General features: G+C 37.8%; 2 protein-coding genes across 2 annotated transcripts; one reads left to right on the top strand and one right to left on the bottom strand.

Annotated features, from left to right (window-relative positions):
* Positions 1 to 2,152: 2,152 nt before the first annotated feature.
* On the bottom strand, positions 2,153 to 3,106 carry LOC128371658 (olfactory receptor 52D1-like). Its single transcript, XM_053332027.1, has one exon. The coding sequence runs from the start codon at positions 3,104 to 3,106 to the stop codon at positions 2,153 to 2,155; it is 954 nt and encodes a 317-aa protein (XP_053188002.1).
* Positions 3,107 to 10,913: 7,807 nt separating this feature from the next.
* On the top strand, positions 10,914 to 17,320 carry rnf167 (ring finger protein 167). The gene is made up of 10 exons (XM_053332016.1): positions 10,914 to 11,322; positions 12,650 to 12,775; positions 12,865 to 12,945; positions 13,034 to 13,171; positions 13,264 to 13,351; positions 13,452 to 13,542; positions 13,754 to 13,859; positions 14,275 to 14,368; positions 14,825 to 14,905; positions 15,564 to 17,320. The coding sequence occupies exons 2-10, from the start codon at positions 12,671 to 12,673 to the stop codon at positions 15,986 to 15,988; spliced, it is 1,209 nt and encodes a 402-aa protein (XP_053187991.1). The 5' UTR covers positions 10,914 to 11,322; positions 12,650 to 12,670; the 3' UTR covers positions 15,989 to 17,320.
* Positions 17,321 to 17,738: the final 418 nt, after the last annotated feature.

Below are 17,738 nucleotides of genomic sequence, written 5' to 3'. Positions count from 1 at the left end.
TACCCATAAAAGTGTAGCTTATGTGAAGTGACAAAGTACACAAGATTCTCGGTCAATTCACTGTTTCTCCAAAACATTTCACTTTATCAGCTTAGATGGTGGACTGAACCCATGTGCTTTTAATTGTCTGCACCACAGAGTTGGACCAATCTGATTTCTCCAGTTGATGCCATTCAAGAATAAAGGGTCTGCTCCATGTCTACTTCACCACTCAGCTGAGACAAGATTACATTAGTGGTGTTGCAAAGATGATTTGTTGCTAGACTGTGCATTACCACAATACCACATGTATGTAATGTAACTGATTTCCAACCTGACCCCAGGAAGAATAGCTTCAGCAAGGTTGCAGCTAATGGGGATCCTAATAAAACTAAACCCGTCAAGGCAGATGGCCACTCACCTAGAGTCTGGTTCTGCTTGAGGTTTCTTCCCGTTAAAGGGGATTTTTTCGTTGTTATTGTCACCAAGTGTAAAGAGTACAGGTCCTATGCCTGCTATGTGTGAAAAGAACCTTGAGATAACTTCTGTGGTTATTTGGCACTATATCAAAAACTGTATTGAATTCAATTGAATCAGAATGATAAACATGTATGTATGACTCTCTCCAGCAGGAGAGGAAAGCACAGTGATTGTGTTGTAATTTTACTAAAACTCTACTTTGTTAAAAATGTCACACTTTCTCTTAAAGCTGAAACTTTTTTGTAACCTTTACATATCACTTAAATCAGTGGATAATTCTGCTAATCTGAAGCTACAAAATGCCTAAAAAATATATTTATCTGTTTTACAGTATGAGGTTACTGGCAATAATCACCACTGATCTATTATCACCATATATTATGTTAAGGATTGATGTCTATTGATATGTCTATTTGCAGACCCCCGGTATCTACATTACTGCACCCACTGTACCAACAAAGTTGACTATGTAATTCTAAAGTTGCAGGGGGTTATTATCATGCCACTAAATTCTACATACTACATCTTTAATCTAAGAAGTTTGGACTTATAATTGTGTCCTTATTAAGGTTATACAGTTAGGGGAACCCAGGATGCTCAGTTACAAGTCCATTACACTATTCTGTGTGTCTTAAAGAAAACTGACAATATACTATACAAAACCACTTTATTAAAATGTTGCATACATGAATACTTGCACACCTGGCGAAGATCTGCTCTCTCCTGCATGAACACATGAATAAATGCATTCATTATTTATGTAATGGTATTACGACTATCCCACAAAGCCACTGTTTTTCTTCTTCTTTTATTCATGCTTGAATAGACATAAACCATGTTAAATACAGCAATTTCACTCCTTTTAATTGTAAATGGTGGAGCAGCATTGGACACTTGCTGTTCTCTATGTCTGCTCTCAGGTAAAGGCAGGTAAAATGACTCATGAAATTATGAGGACAAGTGATGAATCAATGGGTTTAACTTTGTGTGTTGTTTGGTCTGAAAGTCTTTACAGTAACAATCAACTTAATGTACAACTTTCTGTCTCAACTAAAGACCTAAAAACCTTCAAATATTCTAATTTTATTTTGTATGGTTTAGAAATCTTAAGAGATGAAAAGCACAAAGACTGAGGAGAGTATACAAAGAACAGAGAGGATGGACTCTCAAGGCAACCGCATTACACAGTTTTCACAAAGCATCCTAATTTCTGACATTTGAAGGCAAATACCATTTATTATGCAAACACAGAGACATATCACTAAACTTAGCATTTAGTTGATAATTAATAAAAGAAATGATGAAAGCAGCAAAGCAAATGCAGTCAGGTACATATCATATAATGTCATATATTATTTATCTTTCACCTTATTTTCATTGGAAACTGAAGTGCATGCTGCCATATATATGAAATATTAACTATCAAATCAATTAATGTCCTTGGAAATTAAATATGCATTACAGTTTAAACAACAGCTTAGAATTACACTCTCTCACTCTTATTAATTTGTATCATTATCACCATTAACAAATAGACTTACTAAAAGGAAAAAGGGCAGCAAAAGATGAAGGAACTCAAATAGCTTTGTGAGAGTAATTACTTCATAAAGATCATTGTATGTATTATAGTGTCAGAAACACTTATAATTATAATGAATGGGGATGAATGTAATAGTCTGTAATTGAGCAGCAATCACTTTGCTAACTGTGTTGGCAGGATCTTGTACTTAATAAACAGCTTCAATATTTGAATTCTCACCATCTGAGTTCCCAATCCGTACAGCATCGGGTTTGTAATTGGTGGAATGATGATAAAGTATAAAGAAAGGAAGATCCTTGCCTGGAAAGCCACATGACTCATGTTAAATCTAGTTTGGATGATTTCAAATAAGGAACCAATGGTGAAGTTTATCAAAGATAATACATGTGGGATGCAAGTTTTAAGTGCATTGCCTTGAGATTTTTTCAATAATGTCCTACATACTCTTAATATTTGCACATAAGAGAAAAGAATCATTGTTACCTGAGGGGCAATAAGAATTAAAATAAACACAAGTCCCACTACACTTATGTATGATGCAGATGCATTTGTGCATGCGTTTTTGACCAGTTCCATGTTCACACAGTATAATTTTGGCATGACTTTTCCACAAAAGGACAGTTGTACAGTTAAGGAATAAAAACACATAAATAAAACTAGGGGATATATGCTTGCAAATGCAACAAGTTTGCATACTTTTGAATTAGACATGATGCTGTGGTAATGAAGGGGGTAACAGATGGCAACATATCTGTCATATGCCATAACAGCTAAAATACAAAACTCAGCACTTGCATAAGTGTGTAGGAAATAGACTTGAGCCATACACCATTTTACAGTTATTTCATGCGTCTCAGATATGAGCATGCTCAAAACTGCAGGTAACAAGGCACTGCTGCCGTAGATTTCATTGATGGATAACATACATGCAAACACATTCATAGGTTGGTGCAGCTTTTTGTTTTGGTGTATGACCACAATTAGCAGTGTATTCAGAATAATAGTAATAAGATACAGTAGGAGCAATACAGTAAAGATCCCGTGTTTGTAGTTTTCCATGACAGCATATGCAGTCATTGTGAATGTTAATGACGTCTGGTTGTCCATTTTACTGTGAAATTCTGAAAAAAAGGAAAAAACATGTACATTTTTTGGGGGGCACATGTACATTTCTTTCTTGCCATTCGATAAATGCATTATATTCACCTTTTTATGTTATGTGACAAGGTACAGGAAAAACACAAAAATAGGAAAAGCAAAGCAGTTATTCCAGTTAAAGGGTAACTTTGTGACTGAGAAGATAATGATAAGAGTCAACAAACCAGATTCATGACTGACATTGTCATGGTTCAGAGTGCAGAGACATACAATACCTGTGTTACATGACATAGTTACCTGTGTGATCCTCCTCTTCATGGAGTGTGTCTGCCGCTCTAGCTTGGGTGGTTTTTTAACCTGGAGTGGTGTGTGTTACTATGGTTACCAAAGTTTGTTACTCATGATCAGAGTGACCCTAAGTTACCCCACAGGCCCACAGCTGCCCCAAACTGACCACTAATCTGCAGAGGGATTTTTTAAAAAAACTTAGAAAACCATAATGCAAGGCGTAGACTACATTGCTCCCGCACAGATACTAAAGAGGGATGTTGCAGCAGCCATACTTCAAGTGAACGGGTTGTGAATTCTGCAAAGCATTGCCACTTGCACAGAAAGACTTCTTTCAATCAGGGTGAAGAAATTAAGCACTGGGTAGCATCTGAATCTCTTGTGAAGGGTTTCATAGCTGATACCCATAAAAGTGTAGCTTATGTGAAGTGACAAAGTACACAAGATTCTTGGTCAATTCACTGTTTCTCCAAAACATTTCACTTTATCAGCTTAGATGGTGGACTGAACCCATGTGCTTTTAATTGTCTGCACCACAGAGTTGGACAAATCTGATTTCTCCAGTTGATGCCATTCAAGAATAAAGGGTCTGCTCCATGTCTACTTCACCACTCAGCTGAGACAAGATTACATTAGTGGTGTTGCAAAGATGATTTCTTGTTAGATTGTGCATTACCACAATACCACATGTATGTAATGTAACTGACTTTCAACCTGACCCCAGCTAATGGGGATCCACGAAACCTGTCAAGGCAGATGGCCACCCACCTAAAGTCTGGTTCTGCTTGAGGTTTCTTCCCGTTAAAGGAGATTTTTTCATTGTTATTGTCATCAAGTGTAAAGAGTACAGGCCCTAGGCCTGCTCTGTGTGAAAAGTGCCTTGAGATAACTTCTGTAGTGATTTGGCGCTATATCAAAAAACTGTATTTAATTCAATTGAATCAGAATGATAAACATGTATGTATGACTCTCTCCAGCAGGAGAGGAAAGCACAGTGAAAAAACACATGAAAACATTAGTTGATTATTTATTTGTAACAGTCCTGAATATCAGTAGCTTGTGTTCAAAATTGCTGTTTATGTTGTAATTTTGCTAAAACTCTACTTTGTTAAAAATGTCACACTTTCTCTTAAAGCTGAAACCTTTTTTGTAACCTTTACATATCACTGAAATCAGTGGATAATTCTGCTAATCTGAAGCTACAAAATGCCTAAAAAATATATTAATATGTTTTACAGTATGAGGTTACTTGCAATAATCACCACTGATCTATTATCACCATATATTATGTTAAGGATTGATGTTGACTTTTTTTTAGCATTGATGATGTAAGCTGTACATGGATGAACACACTCCTTAGAGGTCATTAGTCCACTTTGTGTTTCCATTCCTCTTGAAAGCAATTAGACTTCTGTTTTGCCACAGGTGAGACCTCTTTGGACAGCACCTTGAGAATAGAGACAAGAGATGGGAACAAAACATTAATGACTTCCCTTTGGAGAACACTGGTGTAACACTGATGAAACTGTGTCTGAAAGGTCCAAAGGCACAGGTTGTGACCTTTGAGCAACAATAATTTGTTATAGCATTTATTTTTTTTCATTTTTTTTTACTTAACTTTGCTGCTAACCACATGCATAAGGGTTCTTTTATGAGAAGAAAAAAATGCTTTGTAAACATTATGTAGGATAAGTAGTGTATATTATGCAGGTAGTGTGGAGTGCAAAGTTGAAAACCTAACACAAGCTTGGTGAGGTAACAAATCATATCTGCTATATTGTGAATAAGTGTGTATTGTAGACTATTAACAACTCCATTCCAATGCAGCACCTATATGTTTATATATTTTAAAGGTGTCCATAAACAGAAACAATAGAAGCAGTAGTAAAAGGTCTGTCAGTGGGGGCTAGCATTGGGACACCCCTCTCTGATCTACTAGAAATATTGCAGATTGCTCTTATCTTACTGGGAATCTTGCAGGATTTAATTTCTAAGATAACAGAAGCCCCCTGAATAAAGATACTACTAGCCAGTGAGCGTGAGTTTTCTATGAACATTTTTGCAGTTGTTTTCTCTTTTTTCCTGCATGTTTTCCTCTGCAACCTGCATTTTGATGTTTGGCAACCAGTCAATTATAAAATGACAACCGTGTGACAGTGACACTTTCTCTGATTTTACAGTACGGTCAAGGATATTGAAGCAGCAATGCTGCAGTCATGAGTTTCCATGTCTAACCAGATTTAAAATACAAAAGATCTGTATAAAGAATTAAGCCAGTTCCTCTCTGATGTAGGGAGGCCATAACCCCACCACATGGCAACCCTGTCAGTTTTCACTCATTTAAGACCAATTTGCATTTACGACCCGTGACAAAAGTGGTTCCTGCATGAGTCACTGAAACACAATTACACCTCTGTCATTAAAACAGCTGTAACACAGCTTGTATTATTGAAGACACAGCACCAAAATCAACAACAAAACTAAGAGTAATGTGATTAAAGAAATTAAGTACTGTTTGTGAGAATGAATAAGCTCTTTAAAAAACTATATGGTGTTTTCTTTCTAAATTATTCAAACCTAAATGATTTCTTTCATTGGAGTTTTGATTAATTCATTCTGGGAAAAGTTGAAATGCTCAACTTGCGATTTCAATCCTAATGCTGTTGACAAAATGCTCCCTTCTATGTGCTCTCCCCAACAGAAATAGATGCATTCATGACAATTTCTTATAAAATACCTTCTGTGACCTTTAACACAGAAAAAAAAACCCTTGTCTATACATGCTTATTATCTCAATCTCAGAGAGTAATGAGGGCTAAAGATGTGCATGTGTTTTAAATCAGCTGAAAAAAGTGTTTTCTTGGAGATGTTTGTCTCTTGTCTCATGACAACACTGGGTCACAAGTTTGGCTCAGTGATGTAGTTTTCTTAAATGTAATTAGGAAAACTATGTTCTCTTAAGGATGCTTATAATTCTATAATATAAAACCTAGTGACCAGTATGCTGCTTCATATTATCTTCACTCCTCCCCTCAGACTAAAAATACAATCAGACCCGGGCCTAACCCGCATTTTGGAGCGACAGTATCAGAAGCAAGAATGTCTGGTTATCGTGTGATGGTTTTGGCGCTCTTGGTTGTCTTGCTGCTCAATGGTAAGTCTTGATATTATATCTCTTCATGCTCGCTGCACATTTTTAAGCTTCCAGAAATGATAGATAATTGAACGTAATTATTATCTTCTTCAGGTAAAAGATTTGACATTAAACATAGCTGCAATGTTTCCCATCTGTGATTACAGCTGTTGAGAATGAGGCTGCATCCTTCCCGTGGTCTTGCCCAAGTCTAAGTGGAGTGTGTAGAAAGGTTTGCCTACCCACAGAACTTTTCTTTGGACCTCTGGGCTGTGGAAAAGGCTTTTTGTAAGTTTTGATGTTCAGTTGTAGTTATGTGAACGTACGGTTTACATTTTGTTTGCTGATGAAAAGTAACTCATTGTTTCTTTTCTTTTTTAAAAAAAATCCCAGGTGCTGTGTGTCTCATTTTCTATGAGAACTGAAAAAAGTGGGACAGGAATGCATGTTCGCTCTGTCAATGCTGTCCTGAAAAATGTGATTCAACCTGGCAAGAAGACACCAAGCATTTCAGAAGATGAGACAGCTGTGGATGATTATTTTGGGCTTTTTACTCTGATGTAACATGGCGGACTTTAGAATGTTAAATTAGCTGCTTTTGGAGTTTTTGGTTTCTTTTTGCTTATTTTAATGCAGTTCAAATGGCTTAGGTGGAGTAAAATACTATATTAAACATCCTTGCTTGTTTGTATTGTTTACATATAATGTAGGATTGCTTATCAGAATGTGATTTGATGTTTATCTAAATTCATAGATCTCTTGGTGGTCATACTTGTACTCATCAGTTCATGTTTTTAATCCAAGTTGGTCTTATTTCAGTTGGGGACAGTCATGCTGAAATCTTTCCCCTTTCACTACACAAACTAGAATTCAGAATGGACTCATTGAAATCATAGTTCTACATCTTCAGTATGAGTAAAATATTTTGGATTGAAACTATAAGATCATGTAAAATTACGAATTGATGGTGAAGAGAGCTCATATAGCTTTTGTTTAATATCTTTCATTTTCCACTAAAGCTGTGTATCCATGTCTCTTTTGTTTGGTTGGTTGTTATAAACAAACATGTCAAGCCGCGCACTCATTTGCATTTTCTTAAGCATCTGGAATTTGATTATGACTGGTGTATGAAATTTGTTAGAGGCCTCGGTGATATATCACATGACACACTGCTCAATTTGATCCTCAAGACCATAGACTTTATTCTATATACTTAGCTTTACAACAAATGTCAGACCTCTGTGCAGCAGGGATTGTTGTGTGACTTGGGTCTAAAATGTATGCAGCTATAGGGCAGATTTTAAAAATACATATTTACATTTACATTAACATACATGCATATTCATCATTCACACAATCCTACAATACAACAAACAAGCTGAATGCAGGTGCCCAGCTTTAGAAGTTAATCTTTCTTCATTCATTTGGCAATGTGCATCATATATACTGTATGATGAAAAAATAATTGCGTGATTTCCTCAAATCTAGTTTGTTATGTTTGTTTTCATTTTGTTTACATAATCCTTCTTACATCATTCAGTGACAAGATTATACGATGATGCAATGGAAACACTCACAAAAGAAACTCTTTCATCATCCAAGGGTCAGGATCTGCACAGACAGGGTATGACCCAGACCCCAAGGTCTGTACAGACTGTACGGGGACACAAGTCAGCTTTGGGAGCCTTGGCAACTGTAATAGTGGACTGACTTTCAGATGATGTAATTATAACTCCCAAAGGCAAGTGTTTGGTTGCTGTTCAGTTTAGACGCAGGCAAATGGTGTCGTTTTATAACACTGAAGATTCACACAGCTGGTGGTGGATTTTGACAAACCTGACTGATTAAAGGGGTTCAGACATCACACAGCTCTTCGCTGTACTGTACACGTTACTTTAAAACATGACGAATATTCTCCAAAGATTAACTCAAAGGTTTACTCTTCAATCTTTTGATAAAATGTGAGCGAAAGGAGCCTTATGACTACTCAGGGATTACAGCAGCTATGAATGAACAATTTATGAAAAGCAATTAAAAAAAAAAAGTATTCATTCCTCACATATGAGTCTCCCCAGTTAGGGGAAGGGCTGGATGCTATCCAAGCATATAGAAAGCAGAGGGCAAGTAAAACACTTTTGAGTGGTTGTTTGGCTATATGCTTGCTTGGCAGGGCCTAAAAATTCATACAGCTGGCTTGTTAGTCTTAAAGACTTTGGTCTTTAGCAAGATATCTTGAAACTGAAATATGGCACTCATAATCTTAGACATCAGAGGATCATTCTACTGATACTTCAGTATAGTACTGCAGTTTGATCTTTTTTTTGGAAATCAAGCAATCATAGAAAGAAGAACAAACTCATCAGTATGCCATCAGTTTTATTCATCCTATACTTATGTACTTACTAATTTTCTAAAGAATGGTAAGCTTAAATTTTCATACTAAGACTGTGAATCTCAAGACCATTAATATTATACTGGTCAGCAGTAAATGTGTGGGTGGATAATTCACAATGAAAAGCATATTTGTCTCCTGACAAGCAGTCTGAAATGCATGAAAATTGTAGATTGATTCCACAACTGACTAAAGACTGATTTATTTCTTCTGTAAAAAAGAAGAGCGTGCAGACAATCATAAAAAGGATGATTCATTGACTCACCATGCACCTCATGAAAATATCACTACAGCAGCAGGCATCACAGACACCTTACAGTGCAGGTTAGTTTTTGACATTGGCAGTAGAGGGATTACTCAGTAGGCCACCTAACTCCTATTAGACGAAAAATGAGCGTGAGAGGAAAAACATTCTTCTGTCAGCACCCTTAGGCTTCTATTTGCTGCAGAAATGCAGTTTGCCTTTCTTCTCAATCATTTTACAAGGCAACATGCTGTAAACAGGCTGTAATTGAAAAATTATATATTATCATACAAACAGTTATAACAGTTTTAGACTTTCTTTTCAAAGACTTATTCAACTGTGTGTTATTAATGACTCTCTTGTTGCAGACAGTAGTTATTTTTCTTTTTCTTTCTTTTTCTTGTCCTGCTAATTGCATATGGATATACAAACAGGTGACAAATAAAATGACAAGCTAGTACAGGCCTGAATTCTTGACCCCTACAGTGAGGGGATCTGGTGGCTCTGTTATGCTGTGAGGGGCATTTTGCTGGCATAGTTTGGGTCCATTAGTTCCCCAAGAGGTAAGTAAAATCAATACAGAGTTGTTCTGAGTGATCACTTTCCTATCCTATCCTATGATGAAATATTTCTATCCTTATGGGAGTGGTCTCTTCTAGGATGATAATGCCCCCATCCATAAAGCACAAGGGGTCACTGAGTGGTTTGATTAACATGAAAATGATGTGAATCATATACTGTGGCCTTCACAGTCATCAGATCTCGACCCAGTTGAACACCTATGGGAGATTTTGGAATGATGTGTTGGATAGCATTTTCCACCACCATCATTAAAAAAACATATGAGGGGAATATCTTTTAGAAGAATGGTGTCCATCCTTCTAGAAGAGTTCAGAGACTGTAGAATCAGTACCAAGGTGAAGCTGGCAGCATGTGGTGGCCTAACACCTCTCCTTGTGTGTGTGTGTGTGTGTGTGTGTGTGTGTGTGTGTGTGTGTTTGTGTGTGTGTGTGTGTGTGTGTGTGTAAGCTTATACATTTACTTGCATCTGCCTACTTTCATAGTCTCAATGAAGCATCCTTTGGTTTCTTCCTTCTATCAACTCCTGGTGATCAACTAGAGCCATTAGGCCTACATAGCTAAGTATTCATTTAGATATTTGCACTGCAGTTGGACAGTCATGATAGATTGACCACAGTACAACACTATGTGATAGTACAGAGATCCTACCACTTGAGGGCAGTGTTGATACAGTTGTGAATACCTCTGTTTTCACCCCATATATGCTCTGGTAGGGGGCCAATCATTTGCACATGACATGCATGAATAATGGAAAATTCCTTGATGTGACCTGCAGATGTAAGTCTGAGACCTGGCTGACTGGATCATTTAAATGCAGTAAAACCGGTCTGTCTCATCTCATCAGCATACAAACTTCAGACTCAGCTCATATAGGCCTACTCCTTTATAAAATATCATAATCACTGGCTGCTACAGATATTTTAATGTTATTAGTTTTTCTTAATCATCTAATTAGAGGTATTAGGTTTTCAGTAGTAGTTTCATTTCAGAATCATTTGATCCACATGTTGCCATCCACGGGCCATAGAAAGCCCAGTAGGTGCCCTGTTTGTGGGCAAACCCGCAGGGTCGTCAGTTCATTGCTGTTTCTCTTTGGGCCACTGGTGTCGCTGTGCGTCAGGTTGCTGTGAGTGAGTAACTCTGCTATCAGCTCACAAAGAAGAGCCAAGGCGCAAGAAGCAATAACAAACAAACCTACAGTAGCAGCAAGCTAACGCAACTTTGGTAAACCGAGCAAACGGGCAGTTTCGTCTTCACAGCGGATACACTTAGTATCAGTTTATATCCTATGAACTTTGTATGATAGGATGTTGTCGGGCTTTAAAGGAGACATATAGTAATCTGTCACAGACCCGACTTTAACGTAACTGTTAACGTTATCTAACATCTGCTAACACTAGCCAGCTAACGTTAATCCTTTCTGTGTTGGTCGTTTTCTTGAAGAATTACCTGTTGTCGAGAAAGTAGCTAGTTTAGACATTGTGAAGAAAACCGAAGTTTATCGTTTCTACACGGTGACATGTGAGAAAACCCAGGGAAGACAGCTGGGATAACCTGAGCGGTGCCGATATTAGCAGGACACTGAGGTTGGTGCTACTACACACTAAAAACATGGACTATGGTGACTTTTGATATGTTACTGTTTTTTTATACCAATCATAAAAACCGAATTACTAATGAACCCAAAGTCCAGCAGGCCAAGACTGCTTTGACGTAATTATTCGCCTGTTGGGACCAAGAGCAGCTAACAATATTAGCGACACAGTAAACAGGTTTAATATTGCAACACAGCTTTGCCCGCTCACTTCCTACTGGGAGCACAACAATGGTTGAACTCTACGTCGATTATATGTAGGCACAGTTTAATTTCAGCATGTTCAAACAAGCAGTATCTACTGGCTTGGGTTAATTACTAACTTGTTATAATCATAAACAACACGAGCTTTGCTTTTATCTGACCTCACCCTAATGCAGCTGACTCCTTCAACATGTTTGTCTATTAATAGTTACTGTCACATGTATAACTGGAGTTAAAAAGTTTCTGTACCCCGTTATAACAACATAAAGGCCTCCACGTGTAAATTATGTGTTGATCATGCTCTGCCACATTGAAAATGATATTATGTAAAAACACTTTTTTTTTTCAACAGTTTTGCAATTTGCCAAGTTTACAATTTGATCATTCAGTCATTTTGAGACTATCTGGTCCTCACCCCTTTTTACTGAGAAACTGAATTGCTGATTTTGAGGTGTTCATAATTTTTAATGTGTAGTATGAATTTAACTACCTATAGTGCCTTTGACAGGACGTGTAAACAAAACATCAGCAAGGTTTTGGTAAAAATGTGTGAGGATATTATATATATTAAAATATGCCCAACAATGCTAGTTTTTGTTAATAGTTTCTTCACATCGCTACTTGAGCGACTCTCATGAATGTTATGCATGTGAGAGTTGTTTTTCATGCTGCTCAAGAATAATAGCACTTAATTGCTTTTTGAGGTAACTACAGTGGAGGGTTAAAATCTATGCAATGTGCCTCCATGTGTTGTGCAAAAGATGTCCTTTTGTTTATATAAACCTAGTCCCGAGAGGTCATTTGTATTATTGTATTACTGCACTGTAGTTGTATTATCTGCTTAGGTCTTCTCTGCCACCCCATGAAGACAGAATGTAGGAAGTAGAGAGTGCCTTATATCTTTATACATGCTGATGAGCTAGTCTACAGTTCCTTGTTTGCATATTCATGCAAGTATTTACACACCACCTGAATTGTCTATTTGCATTAGTATGTTAATGCGAGGCCGTTATCTAACTGCACGATCAGCCTCGGCCTAAAGCCTAACCCACTTTCCCTCTGGTTGTAAGTAATTATTCACTCTTGATTGTGATGTGTTGCTTCTTACCTTCCAGTGCAACTGTAACTAACGAAGGATGGTGCACCTAAGTGTGTGGTGCATGGGAGCTCGAATGAGTATCGTTTTACTGGTTTTCTGCAGTGTACTGGCTCCGTCACCCACACATGCCTATATCTATGCTGTAAGTAATCTTGGAGCTACTATAATACTATAATAGGTTTTCTCAAATTCACCTAGAGTTTATGACTGTTCCATGTATTGTTTTGACAGCATCACAGCAATATGACCTCCATGTTGTTTGAGGACCTACCTGCCTTGTTTGGATATCCGCTTCCTAAGGATGGATTAATGGTGAGAGCAGAGTATTGCAGAAAGGGTGCATAAACAAAAAGATATGTTGTAGTCCTTGATGGTTGACATTTTTGTCTCTGTATTAAAGGGAGTTTTAGTGGTGTCCCGTCCACTTAATGGCTGTACAACAATAGACCCTCCTCCTCCACTGCCACCGTCTTTCGATGCCAACACCACCAAATTCGTAGTTCTTATCAGACGCTATGATTGCAATTTTGATATAAAGGTGAGAAATGTTTGTGATGTAGTCTGAGTGACACTGAATAATTTGAAGTGTTTGTGAAGCAAACTGGTCTAATGTGAGGGAGTGGTTTTCAGGTATTGAATGCACAGCAAGCTGGATACAGCGCTGCGATCGTTCACAACATGTATTCAGAGACTCTGCTCAATATGAACTACAGCAATGGTAAATCATCAGTCTTTATTTATTTTTCAAACTTTACACAACAACCTTATTAAACAAACCCAAAATTAAACTAAACTCTTGTTTTTTCTTCATTTTGCAGACACAATTGCAGAGGAGATTGTGATCCCCTCAGTATTCACCAGCTTCCACGCCTCCCAAATGCTCAGGACTTACATAATTCCAGAACCAGGGTGAGTAAAATCCTCAACAATGCAACATTTGTTTTTATACATTTAGGAAATCATTGCTATGACTTAACAATTGTCAAAACTACCTTTTTAATGGTCAGCATTAGATTTGCACAGACCAGCACATACAGACTGCACAGACTTTGGCAGTTTTCGTGCTGATGATAATGTTGGTGTCTGATTTTTTTTTTTTATATCTCTTCTTGACATGCAGAGCCTACGTGATCCTCAAGCCAGAGTTTTCTTTTCCACTCTCATACTACTTGATTCCCTTCACTGGAGTAGTTGGCATGATCATTCTTGTGATGTGTGTTGTGTTGGTAAGTTTGCACAGTGTGAGGCCTCTTTATGTGCTTATTTAATATGTAACACATTTTTTTTGGTTAAATTAAAATAACCCATTTTTAAACTGCACTACATTATATTGTTCTGTCATCAAGATTTTAAAAAATGACTATTTGGATCAGTGGTAGCAAAGGGGAGCCTAGAATATGTATTTTTTTTTGTGTGTTATAAAATAGTGAACTAATGGTCATCCAGTAATGTTTCCTCTTGAGTTATTATTTATTCAGTAGACATCGCATCTTTTCATTAAGTTAAAAGACTTTTTTTCTATCAGCTTCTTATCATAAGTGACAGGGTCCTACATGAGCAGAAAAATAAACCCATCCTTGCATGTTGAATGTCAGTACAGATCTCGTAGCATCATTAATGTGGTCTTTTCATATTTTTCAGGTCATACGGTGTGTACAGTACAGAAAAAGGTTGAGGAAAAATCGTTTGTCAAAGGAACAACTGAAGCGGATTCCAACCCACAGGTTCACTAAAGGTAATAAGATCGTACCATTTTCACCATTTTGACAGAGTGTTAACATTAATTTTATTCACAGACCTTTAAGGCATTAAGCAGATTTCTTATGGAAATACTTTCTCTGTTTTATTTGGTGTTAGTTATACAGAGAATAAAATAGGGACAGCACTTTTAGGGTTTGGTTCTGCTTTATGATAATTACATGGTTTCTTGACTTCAAAGTTGTGTCCAAACAAGACGAAGCCGAATTTAGCATCTCGGTTTAGGTTACCAACCATCTGTGATGCTGTGGGAAAATATCCTAAAGCTACTGTAATACATTGCTGTTTGTAAGAATATTGAGAAGCAGACACAGTGAAGTCCATTAAGCTTCTTTCATCTATAAATGTTACCTAGTTGTAGACCAGAAGATAGTAAATAGTTGATACCTCATGTACAGTTTGTATGATCCAACTGAACTTTTCTCGCTTTCAGGGGACGACTATGATGTGTGTGCAATCTGTCTGGATGAGTATGAAGAAGGAGACAAGCTGCGTGTTTTACCTTGTTCACATGGTAAGATTTTGGATATCATATTATTGTGATATGTTATGGTGCTGTATTTTGGGGGCTTATCTACCACACTTACATCAACTGCTTTTGTACAACTTGACTATAAAGTATAGGATTGTACCCTGACTTGCAAGTCAATATTTATATTATTTATATTGTGACATTTCAAATCAGGAAAAGCACAGCTGTGAATAATAACACTAATGATGGCCACATTCAGTGTCCCAGTAATCCATGTCAGTGAGCAAGAACGGACAATACCAGAGTGCTGGAACTGACTGACCTAAATACACTGCAGTCATCAATAATGTTGTTAATTCCACCTTTGCTTTCCCTGCTTTGACGAGTCGACGTGTTTGTTGTTAAAAAGGTCTGTCCCCAGTTCCTCTGACCCTTCAGTCCTCATTAATAACTTCCACACATAGCCTGGAACAGTGTAAATGGATCAGCCCATAGAAGTCACTAGTTCAAAGATATGATCCCTTCACCAGATTCTCATTAGTGAAAATGGTCTCTGGTGTAGGAAAGTGCTTTTTACCCTGTGTCATTGGTTGCCTCAATTTATCATCTGTTTATTCACTCTACAACAAAAATGCTGCAATAGCAATTGTCCTTTGGGAGGTCTTTTCTTAAGTTTCTTGACATGCTTCTTCCTTTGCAGCTTACCACTGCAAGTGTGTAGACCCATGGCTCACACAGACCAAGAAGACGTGTCCCGTGTGCAAACAGCGCGTCACTCGGCAAAACCAGGAGCCCTCAGAGTCGGACTCCGAGGAGGAGAGTGGAGGACACAGGGAGGAAGAAGGACCAGAGGGCGAAGCAGACTCTGAACGCACTCCTCTGCTTCGGCCCTCCAACCCCGGATCCCCGTCAGGGAGCCCAAGAGCCTATTCTGCCACCACCACAGTGACCACTGCCCAGTGCCTCGCCTCCCCTGCATGCTGCGACTCACCCATCGTAGGTTATGAAGGCTACTACTCGCCCCATGAGGAAACAGACTCTGAAAGCGATGACGCTGGAGAAGACAGGCACCACACTGACGATGACACCGCTCAGCTCATTGGTAGGGATAGAGTGGAGGTCTGATGGTTGGAATTTAGCTGCAATGAGATTACTTGGTTCTACTTAAAAAGGGTCTTTCTATCATCACGTGTGCTGTTAACACACTGTAATAGTTTTGAAGATTTGTGGTTAGCTAAACATTTAGTGTACCTGCCACATTTGTTGATTGTAACAAAATCTTTTACCCAATAATCAAAGGAGGTGGTTTTATGAGTGTCACATGCAGCACAAGAATTGATCTGTTTTACCAAAAAAATCTAATATTGTGGATCAACCCACTTCAGTACGTATTCACTCCATATATCCAATATTTGTCTGTGGACCTCCTTTTTTAAATGCATGTTGTAATTCATAAGTTGACCACGCCACAAGACCTAACCACTAGTGCTGCACAAAACCACCGCGCCACTTTAATGTCTCTGTAATCTAAAGTTTCAACCAGGAGCTTTCCCCAGTTACTAAAAACATTTTGAGGAACTCAGTTCCTCTACCTGCATTTCCACCAGAGGGACCAGGGTCTAAATTAAGGTCCAGGGAGATAGTTTTACCCCCCTCCCTGCTCAGGGGTGGTACTTTCTAAAAGTACAAGAACCCATGTGCCACTTTATCCATAAACAAGGAAACAACAAGGATTTTGGACCAGTTTAGGATAAGATGAGCAAGAATAAAGCAGTGAATGAGATAATTAAAGTCTAAAGCACAAACACCATCAGACACTCAAACAGCTGTTATGCTGTGGAGATGGATGCTCTTAGTTTCCGTGTGATTCATTGCTGCATTTCTCCATTTCACTCATTCATCACATCCAAATTGTGCAGCAGTAAATACCAAGATCAGGGCTTGTTAAAACTGCCAAACGCTGCCATCTTTGTTACATTCCTGTAATGTGGGTCTAATTTGCATGATCTACCTGGTTCCTCAGATGCAGTGGAAACAGTAGTGTGCTACAGGGAGATTACTTCCTCTGGGTCCAAAGTACCTGGAAGTTTGGGTGGAAATGGGGCTTAATGTGCTGTTGAAATAAGATTATGACTCAAGTAGATGAAGTAGATGAGGCCTGTGTTGCTAAACAGAATGAAGTCTGTGCTCATACAAGGTTCTCCATAAGGATTAAGGTTACTATTGTCTTAATCCTAAATGTTTTATATCTGACAGTCCTTTTACCTAATTTTGAATTGTGCCCAAACAAGGACATGAAAGGGGAATGTTTGTCCTCATTTTGACTTTTAATCACTTTAGCTGTCTCGTCACATGTTTTTAATGCTAAGTTTCAGTTTTTTGAAATGTAGATATTTCTCAAATTTCACACTAAAACTACGCTATGATAGAATAATGTTCTGCTGCTTTTACATTGTTATGGATTTAAAAGTATGTTTTAGCTTTGTCCAGTTTGTCATGTTGAACAAACTCAGGTTTATAGCAACAAATGAAAGGTCAGTTGGTTTTATAAACGAGTCACATAGTGAGAATTAATGGGCTTTGGTCATTTGAGTTGTTTTATTTTTTCTTTGAATCAAGTGTAGATTCATGAATATCTAATGGGGTTTTTTTCCATTTTTTTACACGGAGAAAACATCAACAGAATGATAAATCGTGGGACCCTGGAGGTGTTTTAGGACAAAAAAAGAGCATTGCCTTACATTGGCCTTGACGTACATGTAAATGTTAAATTAAATGTTTGGAAACTGAAGGGACATGATTCACACTCCTTTTTGTTAAGTTTTCCTCTTGTCTAGCTGTATATTATACTGCTGGTTAGCTTTGATCTTGTTCC

The sequence above is a fragment of the Scomber japonicus genome, chromosome 13 (genome assembly GCF_027409825.1).
Source record: "Scomber japonicus isolate fScoJap1 chromosome 13, fScoJap1.pri, whole genome shotgun sequence".
Taxonomy (NCBI): Eukaryota; Metazoa; Chordata; class Actinopteri; order Scombriformes; family Scombridae; genus Scomber; species Scomber japonicus.
The sequence above is the reverse complement of the archived record's forward strand: the minus strand, read 5'-3'. Positions and strand labels throughout refer to the sequence as shown.